The sequence below is a fragment of the Piliocolobus tephrosceles genome, chromosome 7, assembly GCF_002776525.5.
Source record: "Piliocolobus tephrosceles isolate RC106 chromosome 7, ASM277652v3, whole genome shotgun sequence".
Classification (NCBI taxonomy): domain Eukaryota; kingdom Metazoa; phylum Chordata; class Mammalia; order Primates; family Cercopithecidae; genus Piliocolobus; species Piliocolobus tephrosceles.
In genome coordinates, this window is record NC_045440.1 from 103,050,983 (window position 1) to 103,063,324 (window position 12,342).

A 12,342-nucleotide genomic window follows, 5' to 3' on the forward strand; every position below is an offset into this window, starting at 1 on the left:
ACAGTGGTTGTCTATTCATTCTTTCCTGCTGACCTCCTCTCCACCCAGAAACTATGTGTCTATAATGTGAAGACTACTGCTCCCCACACTCCTGAGCCAGTTGTTCTCTTATGATCACCTTCCCATCCTGGCTCCAGTGTCCAAGGAATCCTGAGGGTCTCTGAGGGATATGCAAGCTATGCATCTTCAAATGACTGTGGAGAGTTAAGCTTCCTCTGCTTTGCTTTCTACCGGCTAAGGCCTGGAGCTTGCTGTGTGTGCATCAGTAAAGTGGCTACAAGTACAGTGTACAATTACATGTTACTGTAGCTTCTCAGACGCTTCTTTCCTGTCCCTCATAATTCACTGCTGGGAATGCAATGGCAATGGAAACTTAGAAGATCTAACAGGTTATACAGCAAGTGTTAATGTGAGTTCTCTTTAGGTGGTTGGAATTACAGGTGTTTTTGTTTGGTTTTGTCTGTGTTACTTTTGTAATCTATAGGCAAAAAACCAAAAATAGATGAATTTAAAACAAAACATCCTTTATGTTACAAGTGAGAAACAACTTAAATACTTCTAACATGGACATTCTCAAGAGGAAAATTAGAAAACAAGGGTATGTGATTTACCCTAAAAATATGAGTGTAATACCATATCATGTGAGAAAATTTTTATGAAAAAAAGTCATGTATTTCAGTGTCCTGTCAGATTAATGTGAACAAAATAAGAAATACTGCATTATATCTACTTTTCCAAATTGTATACCAATAGTGTGGCAATCTGATGAAAAAACAAGTAAGAAATCAGCATCTAGCTACCCTCATTTGGAGCCCAAGGGTATAATGTAGTCTGATGCTGGTCTAGAGACCAGATGGGAAAACTTGTTCTCTAATCTAATGAATTTCTTTTAATCACAAGCAGGCAGTAGTTTCCTTATTATCCAGTTTAACAATTACATTATTCTTGAGAGTACTTCCTAGGATTTATTTTGCTCACTTAAGACTACATCTTTGTATTTAATTCATCTTCATATTATCGCTACAGGGCACATATCTCTAATTATTCCCATCTAAAGGGACAGGAAAATGAAATTACACTACTTGGAAAACAGACATCCTTTGGTGTGTCTTTTCTCAGTGCTGCCTTGGACATAGTTTTTCATTGTCATTGTATCACAGATTGTGAGCTATCCTCAGAGGGCAAGGCCTGTGACTTACCTCTTTTTGAATTCCCAGTGCCTAGCATGTGCCTGCTACCAAGGACACACACAGAAAAAAATCTGAAGAAACACATGAATAATAATACCCAACACATAATGCTTACGTATTAATGCCTTATACATATGAATTCACTTAGTCCTTATAACCCTTTGAAATAGGTACTACTTTTATCCGCATTATACATATGAGAAATCTGAAGAACACAAAGTAGAGCAAGGTTATACACAGCTAGGATCCAAACCTGGCTCTTGAGTCAGCCTCTTCATCACCACACCCTGCTGCCCCCCAAGCACTCGGGCTAAACAGGAAAACACTCCATTCTAAGAGAAGCATGTGCTCCCATCTCTAAACACTCTTGAGTTTCCATCAGATGTAGCTACGCTGTGTGGTTCCTTCGGAGACTTAAAAAGGAAAATAACTGGACAAGCACACAAGTGCAGAAGAAATGAACCCCCAACCTTAACAATGGCTGTTTGTAAGGGTGTTTCTCAAATACCTGTGGGGATTTGTGAGAGCGCCAGCTGTACTGGTGACTGTGGAGACTCGCCAGCAGAATATTTTCATCAGTATCCACCTGGCCAAACCGCAGTGTCTCCTGTGTGTCATTACAGATCACAAAATGGCTGAAGACCAACTCCTCTACCTCAGGGCATTTGTTCTGAAAGAAAAAGGATACGAAAGCCAACATGGATCAGATTAATTGCAAGATGTTTGGCAGCTGTCTGCCCAGTGGCGATTGTTACAACACAGAAACCCTAAAAGATCTGTTGTCATTAGCTCTGGTATACAAAGTATTCTATACTGCCAGTATAAGCACACACACACACACACACAAAACCTTTAAGAGATTTTAAATGTTTCAAGAATGTGTTTTGATTTATACTCCCTCAAAATAAATCATACACACTGAAGAGTAAAAGAACAGTGAGATCCTTCAAACTTTTAACATTTCTTAAAGTGAATTAACATGCTACAAAGAGTGCTGTACTGGGTAGTGCATGTTTTTGAACAGAGTACTGGAGGCTAGAATTACCATGTTCCCGGCTTCTAAACTCAACAATCAAGACCAATTACCAAAGCCACAGTTTGTACCCTACAGAAAGTAAGAATCATTTAGGTAAAACATCCCCAGATCCCTTAAGGGGGAGGGTGGATATGTGTGTGTGTGTGTAAATCTGCTCAGGGAGAGATGTAAATAAAACCATAACTTTCCTTCTATTGTTAAGAGGCTGAACATAAAAAACAGATCAACTCCAGAGTCAGTGTAAGCCAAGTTGCAGTTTTCATGAGAAATGATGTGAGTTGAAACACTTTTCGGTATCTGTTTCAGCTAATAGTCATCAACCAGCTAAAATCCTTCATTAGTCAGCTAAAGCGCAGCAAATTAATAATACGTTCCTGTGCTGATAACTTCTTTCTCATTTAATGGTGCGTCTACTGGTTGTTGCTACATTAAAACACTGGCAAAGTAATAAAGTATTTCTGTGCTTACTCTTTTATCACTCTAGTTAGACTATGGCTTAAAAGCAATAAACATACTTTTGGTAAACTGAAAAGAATGCTAAATAAATGATTAACTTGAGAATATAAGAAAAAAAATCATAAGTAGCGAATTAATTTGCAGATAATGGGAGATAACATGTTTCTCCAGTTGGACTCTATTTCCCGTATGGATCTAAATAATGTCAAAGTGCCACACTCCATCATTTGCCACTTTACTGAGAAGTAGGGGAGTAAACAGAGATACAACTCAGAAGCATTGTGATTCAAGTACAGAGGAGGCATGAGGCCAAGGAGACTACAGGTGAAATGTACTTGGAATCCAGCCTGGGCCATGACCAGACTTGTACCCATCAGGATACAGACTCATCTTGGGAAACAGAGTCTACTCCTAGTCATCCAGAATGCCCTTGAAGTAGGTGGGCAGGCTCCATGCTACAGTTGGTGAAGTGGCCCTGACATACCTCATTTTTCCAGAGACCCTTGAGGACTTCTAAGCCCTCTCGCATCATCCATCTGTTCCCATTGAACTGAACTTTGCTTCACAGTCACACTAACCACCAAAAGAGTTTCTGGTTAAGTGAGACCAAAGTACTCATAACAAGCATCGGCCATCTACCATAATACTCTCTACTCTGGCTTTTAATTGGTAGCAATGATTTCAAAACTTGCCTGCTGTTGAGTTTTAGATGAATCGTTTTACCCAGCCCCTGCCCATGCCTCCAACTGCATCTTGAGCTACTCTCCATTTGCTGAGGGCATTTGTTCAGGACACTCCAGCTCCACTAGCCTTTTCCAGCTCCTCCAGCACTATGCTGACCTCCTTCCAACTCATCCAACACATCAAACTACTTCCTGCCTCAGAGCCTCCCTCTGCTTGGACATCTTTTTCTCCATTTCTTGCTTGACCAACTTGTTTCTATTCAACTTTCAGAGTCCTGTTTTAAGGCTGGTTTTAAGAGCAGCCTTCTGAGATCCTCCCGGGTCAAGTTAGGTTCTCCTATTTTATGCTTACATAAGATTCTATATTTCACCTTCAGAGCACTTAATTTGCACCATTATGGGTTCAATATTGTCTCCATAATTAGACTTTATGCTGCAGAAGGGCAGCAACCACCTCTGTATTCTTTATAGTTTTATCTCCAGTATCCAGCATAATGCCTGGCCGATAAATACTTAGGAAATAAACAAACAAAAACTTTAGTAGATGTAATTTGTAAAACTATAATTATATATTCACTGTACAAAGTTAGAAAATACAGGGGAGAAGAAGGGGAGGGGAGAATAAGGGGAGGGAAAATGGGGAAATACAGAAAGTATGGATTTTTAAAAATCTTTAATTTTAAACTCAGCAATAACTACTATTAACATTTTGGTGAATTTTCTTCAAGCAATTTTTCCCTTCTGAATGCCCTGCCTGTTACTATTCTAGTCTGTCCTATCCAATCCTTTTTTATATATTTATCTACAAACCTTTAATCAAACTGGAATCATAGTATGTAATTAGTTTTGATGAGATTTTTCCATTGAGCATTATATAATCAACATGAACTGCTCTACTTGTAAACATTTTTCTTTCCTTTCAGTGAGAGTACAGACATGAAGAAAGGAATATGATTCCAATCTCCCACTTAGTTACATATCCTGAGATTAAAATTCAGTTTTCATAATGAATTGGGATCAATCTGCTGGTAACACAGAGGTTAAGTTACCAGATGGGGCTTGAGTAGAAAAAAAATCATATTACTTTCTTCATCTCTAAAAACTGACCTTTAATAAATGATGAGGGTTTTAGGAAAAAATGTAAATTAAAGAACACAAGGGGGTTGTTTACATTTTTCTAAAGAATATTCAAAGTCCTCAGGGAACTATTTCTCTACTGCTCCTTCATCTGTAGAGTTCATTATAACTGTAATAAGTTTAAGTATTTCTTGGAATGTTTTAAATTCTGTTATAATATTAAAAAGTTCATATGTATTTGACGTCACATCATAGATGCTGAGCCTCAGAATGCTCACTTGGAATTGTAATTAAAAGATGGCTTATCCACATTTAAGTTTCATGGAGTGTCATACAAGCATTTGCAATTAAACAATGATACCATTTTGGTGTAAGAGAAGACACATAAGTGTAACCTTAAGAAAAAAACCCTTTTAATACTATTTTGTCCAAATCTGGGAAAGTGACATAGAAATATAAAACAGATTGCAAGTGGCATTTTGGATCCTTAATCTGTTTTCACAAAACAGTCATCGTCATCATTTATAAAAGAGAAAAGAAAATCTATAGCCAGAGAAATCAGACACTGATGAAGGCTTCTGTTAATCTTGAACTCATGACCTAAAGGTGGAAGGCCAAATTGTTTCATGCTTCAACTGTCTGGTCCATCCACACTGGGGAAAAATGACTTGTCTCCAACATGAATCCAATAAAAAGTATGTGGAGAACTAAAATCACTTTGCTTGCTTATTAAATTCATATTTTTCACTGGCAGCAATTATACTGTATGTGAGCAGTATACACACAATAAAATCTAAGTTTGGGAAACTAAACTTCCCCTTCAAAAGGGGATAAACCACTTTCAGAACATCTTAGAAACAATGAACTTAATAACCCTTTGTAAGCCCATTTCAATGTCAAATGTCCTATCATTTCAAAGCAGTGCACGTTCATATTTACTTTGGAATATACAGGGTTAGGTGCCTACCACATTAAAACTTGGTGGCAAGTACCCTTGACATGAGAGGAAACAAGAAAATTACAGCAACAATTACAGAAGTATATCCTCTTGTGGCTCATGTTAACGTTGCCAAATCCCTGTATAAATCAGAACCAACTATTCATAGAATGTACCTGTCAGCAATATGCTACGTGACATATGGCTCTACTTAATCAAATATACAATTCCATTAAAAAAAACTCAGAATATTCCTTCAAGGCACTATGTTAGCCAGTCAGTCATTCACACTCTGATGTGGTTTAAAACATTTAAATATTTATGCACCATATTTTATTTATATGTATAGCTGTGTCTAAGAGAGTATTTTTACCCTGGGAGGAAACTGGTATTTCTGAAGGCCATTTTGCAGTAGTTGCTACACATGAGTCCCCTTATAATGGCTCTGATACCAAGACAAAAATATCCTGGGTTTAAATGTTCTATCAATGATTCTTTTATATTTTCTAGGTTTGTTTTTTATTAAATGCATTGTTCAAAATATGACCAAAAAACAGAAACTGGATCCATAGAGGTTTTTTTCACATGGCTATTTGAACCAGCTGCAAAGATTTAGATCACACTAGCTCTTATTTTACGCATGTCCTTTGCAACAAGAAAACCATGGAATGCCCTTAAAAAAGATTTTTAAAATATAAAACAGATGTGTTATCTTCTTTCCCTTTGCTATTGTAGTACCATGTTAGGTAATTAATTCCTTGGTCTTGTATAGGTCTTCATGCATATAAAGAAAAACATTTATTCCCATACAAATTCTTAAGTTAAAGAACAAAAGCTCCTCTTCCCTTTAACTGCTCCATCCCAAAAGGAGGTCAGTGGGGGATGAAGGACCATTTCTCTTGGGGAGCCAGCTTCACACAAATGTGTGTAACATATATAAAATGTGGGGAAAAGTCTCAGCTTAAATAGCAACACAAACTTCATGGAAATACAATATAACACTAAAATCAGTAAGGGAAACAGAAGTGATTTGTTCTTAAATCACTGAACTTATTATCATCCAAATATTCTGTGAAGTTACTTTGGTGCTAGCAGACATGGACAGGTTTCCCATTTTAAATATGCCACTTATCACAGACTTATACTTCATCCCTTTTTTTGGTTTGGTTTATTTCTGATAAGAAATAAAAGTTAAACAATTATTAAAATAATCAAGGCTCTCTAATTGATTCAAAAAATCCATTATCCAGTACTTTTTAGCAAATCAAAAAGTCAGAATGAGAGTAGAGGAAAAAACTAAGACTGTATTGTACTCACATATTTCATTCCACTGCTTTTTGTTTGTTTGTTGGTTTGAAAAGATGGAATGCTTATCATCAGAAAGGGTCACACAGGTTCTTTATTTCTGCAATGGTCACTTAGACAATTTGATACATAGCTAAGTTGAAGCTTTGGCAAACTAAAGCCACAATACTTGGAAAAAATTTCTGGGAATATGTTACTTTCCACACAGATGTGGTACATTAGTCACAAAAATGTGGGCATGATCTCCAATGCATGTGTAGAGAACCCATATTCTCCAGTGTTTCCAAAATAACATGTATCACTTTGCCAAAACAGAGAAGGCCTCAAGTATAATGGTGTCCATCAAATTCTTCATTCTCTCACATTTTTGTTTGTGTTTAACTTATTATCAGAAGTGATAGCATACAGAACCTAATAAAAGATCTATGTGACTAAATTGTAAACTGTTATGGAATGTGCATACCTGTTGCCAAGCTTGTATTGCAGTGTTTAGAGAATGGACTACATGCTGTCCAACGTTTACAAATACAGAATCAACTATCACGGTGCAGTCAAGCAGCTTTTCTACTACATCGCTGGAAACTGCTATCTGCCCGAAGATGCTGAACGGTTTCACCACACTTTGCATAGTGACATTTCTGCACTCTAGAAGTTTACAGTCTGCTTGAGCTGAGAACTGGATCTCCTGACAGACAGAACCATTATTCCACTGTCGAAGATATATGTGTGGTTCTCTGAAGGAAACAATCATGTATTCTAGTTCAGATGGCATATTTCTATCAGAAACAAATGGCTGTAGGTACTGTGGTGCAGCTGTTGAGAAAACAAACAAGAAAGACAGCAATTAAGATGAGCCAATACTTTGTGAAAATAATGGGTGAAATGACATTCAAACTATTCACTTTTTGATTATTGAAATTAGTTTTAGGTGTTTAATAAATTCAAATTATTTCTTGAAGATATTATAATCTTTGGATTCCCATTTGATATCTGAAAACAAAACTGTTTTGTTCAATCAGGCCTCTTAAATATATATTGTCCAAAAGTTACTTTCACAAAAAATTGATCACAGAAGCAAATAAATAAACTGAAAAGCAGGTATCCATCTAAAGAGAATTTTATAGAACTGCTCTGTATCTATCAATTGAATCTCAAAAACCAAAACAAACATATGACTCAAAGAGAGTTAGAGAAAGCAGGTTAAACTCCATTTTTGCTGAAAAGGCAAGATGCTTAACAGCAGCTATGTTTTTTTTTTTTTTTTTTGAGACAGAGTCTTGCTCTGTCGCCCAGGCTGGAGTGCAGTGGTGTGATCTTGGCTCATTGCAACCTCTGCCTCCCGGGTTCAAGTGATTCTCCTGCTTCAGCCTCCCTAGTAGCTGAGATTACAGGCACGTGCCACCATGCCTGGCTCATTTTTTTGTATTTTTAGTAGAGACAAGGTCTCGATCTCCTGACATCATGATCCACCCGCCTCGGCCTCCCAAAGTGTTGGGATTACAGGCGTGAGTCACCATGCCCGGCCAGCTATGTTTGGTTTTAATCTGATTTTCTCCTCCTCCCTTCATTACATGTAGGTTAAAAACCTAATACATGAATCAAAATGTATCACCTAGAAAAGGTTTGGTACAGAACATAAAGATTGAGAAATAATTGTTCAAATAACATTAGTAAACTTATAAAAGGCCACTTTTGGTGTGTGGGAAAATTTAAACTTCCTTCTAAACTTGTAAACATGGTACCCCTTTAAATTAATTTGAGATTGTGCCTATCTTTTGTGGAAGGTGCTCATGCTTTTGAAATCAGGCAATACCAAGTATTTTTGGAATCTATTTGCTACTAATATAATGACTCAGGATGCTGAACAAGAACAGACATATTTCTTTCAAAGAGATCTGATATGGTTTGGTTGTGTCCCCACACAAATCTCATCTTGAATTCCCACATGTTGTGAGAAGGACCCGGTGGGAGACAATTGAATCAGTGGGGCACGTCTTTCCTGCACTGTTCTCCTGATAGTGAGTAAGTCTCACGAGATCTGATGGTTATATAAAAACTGGAGTTTCCCTGCACAAGCTCTCTTTGCCTGCTGCCATCCATGTAAGACATGACCTGCTCCTCCTTGCCTTCCACCCTGATTGTGAGGTCTCCTCAGCCATGTGGAACTGTAAATCCATTAAATTTCTTTTTCTTCCAAATCTCATGTATGTCTTTATCAGCAGCGTGAAAAATGAACTAATATAAGATCATAATTGGAATTATAGTAAAACTAACTTCCTTGAAAAATTCTCATTAGGTAGCATTCAAAAACATGTCAGCTCAATACCACTGACAATTTATATAATAGGTTCATAAGCTGGTTCAGAAGTAAAGGTTATGCCTGTGTTGCCAAGTCAACCCCAGGATAACTTTGCCACTGCTCGCTTTATACTTCCTGAAGATACGTTATCTAAGACTGATGACTTCTGTTCTGAAAACACTCAAGAGAAAATGTTAAGTATTAAATGGATGTTATTCTGATGCTAAAGAAAAGAGTACCTGTGCCTAGTTGGTCAAGGTGATGACAAAGATGAAATTCCAGGTGAGCAAACTGGAAGGAAATGCAAAGGGATGGGACAAACCATGGGGTAAAGCAGGAGTCAACTCTGGTACAGGCAGCCAAGGCTGTTGGAGTCACAAGTGGATCACAAGTGCTTTGAGAACCAGACTCACTTGTAGAGCTATGGGAAAGAAGTGATAAAAGAAGTTCAATAACCAAAATTGCCCAATATTACATGAGTGAAATGTCTTTTTATAAGGATTTCTAAAACTAATACTGAAAATTCTATAGTCAATATTTTATCAAATCTTCTGTATTTTCTCAAGTAAATTAGTTATTTTTAAAAACTAAGTTCGTTTTTGGCCGGGTGCAGTGGCTCATGCTTGTTATCCTTGTACTTTGGGAGGCCGAGGTTGCAGGATCACTTCAGCTCAGGAGTTCGAGACCAGCCTGGGTAACACAGTGAGACCTCATCTCTACAGAAAATTAGCTGGATGTGGTGGTATGCACCTGCAGTCCCAGCTACTCGGTGGTTGAGGTGGGAGAATTGCTTAAGCACAGCAGGTCAAGGCTGTCATGCACTACATTCTAGCCTGGAATCATGTTGATTATTCTCTATGAATTCTTCACAGAAAACTTTCAAAGGATTCCTCAAATGCCAACTCATGCTGATCTATCTCCAAATCAATTTGCTTCCATCCACATCTCACAAAACTTATGGGCCATTCGTTCTGTTATTAAGATCAATGCAGTTCAGATTGTGACTCTGCCACTCAAAAACACAATGCTTCAGTGTCACCATAAGTATTTCCCTTTTTTTTTTTTTTTTTTTTTTTTTTTTTTTTGTGAGACGGAATCTCACTTTGTCGCCCAGGCTGGAGTGCAGTGGCGCGATCTAGGCTCACTGCAAGCTCTGCCTTCCAGATTCACAGCATTCTCCTGCCTCAGCATCCTGAGTAGCTGGGACTAAAGGCACCCGCCACCACTCCTAGCTAATTTTTTGTATTTTTAGTAGAGACGGGGTTTCACCATATTAGTCAGGATGGTCTCGGTCTCCCGACCTCATGATCCGCCCGCCTCGGCCTCCCAAAGTGCTGGGATTACAGGCGTGAGCCACCGCGCCTGGCCAAATATTTCACTTTTGTTTTACTTCTCCAGATTGTCCATACCCATATTCCCACAGGGATCAGTCAATATTCTTCATTAAGCACTCACTCCCTACTGTAATGGATGCCATAAAAGTTATGACCTTGTCCAGAAGAATTAGGGTCCCATGGACAATTACAATGCATGGGTCCTCTCTTGCCCATCCTCTTAACACTATTTTATACAAGTTAAATCTTTATTTTTTTTTTTGAGACGGAGTCTCGTTTTGTTGTCCAGGCCAGGCTGGAGTGCAGTGGCACGATCTTGTCTCACTGCAACCTCTGCCTCCCAGGTTCAAGTGATTCTCCTGCCTCAGCCTCCCGAGTAGCTGGGATTGCAGGCGCCTGCCACCATGCCCAGCTAAGTTTTGTATTTTTAGTAGAGATGGGGTTTCACCATGTTGATCAGGCTGGTCTCGAACTCCTGACCTCAATTGATCCACCTACCTTGGCCTCCCAAAGTGCTGGGGTTACAGGCGTGAGCCACAACTCCCAGCTTATATGAGTTAAATCTGATTAAAACGAATTAAATCTGATTAAAAGTGAATAGTGAAGGTATCCATAGAAGGGAAGATGTCTGCACATGGTGGCTGCTGCTCTGCTGCTGTGCACAGGAAGCATGCTGCCTAGATTGCATTAATACTAACAGGAGCACAAAACCTGGGAATTTGGGATTGTTGGAGGAGAATAACAATCCTGTTAATTGTGGATCACTGAATTGATGTTGTCCTGTTAACTGTAGATCACTGAATCGATGTTGCCCTTTCCCCACTACTCACTGTCTTTCACTCCCTTCTTTTCATGCTGAAATATGCTCTGTAGCTATCACAGCCTGGCTCCCAAATCCATGAGGAGCCTAAGGACAAGCAATGTGATTTACAGTGTCCTAGGAAGAACTGTGACGGGAAACACTAAAGAAAGAAATCCTTGATTTTCAAAGAACTCACAGTCTAACTGGTGATACTCAGTACATAGACATTTACAAAAATTACCAAACAGAACCAACCCCCAGGAATAGGCAAGCGGGAAGTGCTGCCAGAGTGGAAACACAAGAGGAACTTAATGGCATGGGTGAATCATGTGGGATTTTCAGAGGTGTGAATCTTCCATTGGGTTTTGAAAGAGGTTGTGAAACAGGCTGGTGAAAATGAAAGCTAGGAGCATTCCAACATGTTTACTGAGTTGTTTAACCTCAAAGAGTTTAGTTTTGTGGTGTAAGCATTTACTGCAATGCTAGTAAATCTCCATTGCAGACAAAGAAAACAGACTTTGGAGCACTAGGTTATTGACTATGCACAAAAAAACAGCTAAGTATATTCTTAAAACATCTATAATGAGCACAGTAATCCAAGTAACTTTCTAGGAATTTGTAGAGTTAACAAAAGATTTCATTGGCAAGATAAAATTAAAACTTGTATTTATTCAGAAAGAGGAAGATATATTAGTTGTACATGTGTTTTACGCATTTGAACTCTTTCCCTTGTACTACTCATGTAAGTTTTTAGAAATAGTGCACAATATTAGTCAAAATATTACTAAAAATCCAGGCAAGAGTTCTATGGGACCAGTTTTTAAAAATGGGTACACAGTTTGAGGGGTTTATCTGAAGCATTTTTCTGGCCAATTACAGTTTTTGACACTCTGATATTTTCCAAGACTTATTTTTCTATCTCCTGAGAGTGGCAAATATTATAATATATTGCAAAAGTTTGCTAAAACATCATGAGTATCTAATACAATCTTTACTTGTAACAAATTGGTTGATTCTTCACTTTTCCTAAATTAAATGCACAAAGCAATGGTAAGACATATTTTTAGGTATATACAGTAGCTCCTGAATCATAAAATCATACTCCAGTAAGCATTAGTGCTAGTATCACTACTCTAGTCAGCAATACTCCTTCAATCTTGAAATCCTGACTAAAATGGTTACTAGGTTAATCTGTATGCAAAAATCAAAACTTTTACTTAAAA

At 38.0% G+C, this 12,342-nt stretch overlaps 1 protein-coding gene across 1 annotated transcript in view; it reads right to left on the reverse strand.

The window, feature by feature from the left end:
- The window catches only part of LOC113224949 (vacuolar protein sorting-associated protein 13B-like), a 753,925-nt gene that overhangs the window by 98,589 nt on the left and 642,994 nt on the right, over positions 1-12,342 (reverse strand). Inside the window, exons 30-32 of the mRNA XM_026454950.2 lie at positions 9,223-9,404; positions 7,148-7,497; positions 1,699-1,860 (exon numbers count right to left, since the gene is read on the reverse strand). Of these exons, the coding sequence (XP_026310735.2) occupies positions 1,699-1,860; positions 7,148-7,497; positions 9,223-9,404 (694 nt within the window). The remainder of the gene's footprint in view (positions 1-1,698; positions 1,861-7,147; positions 7,498-9,222; positions 9,405-12,342) is intronic.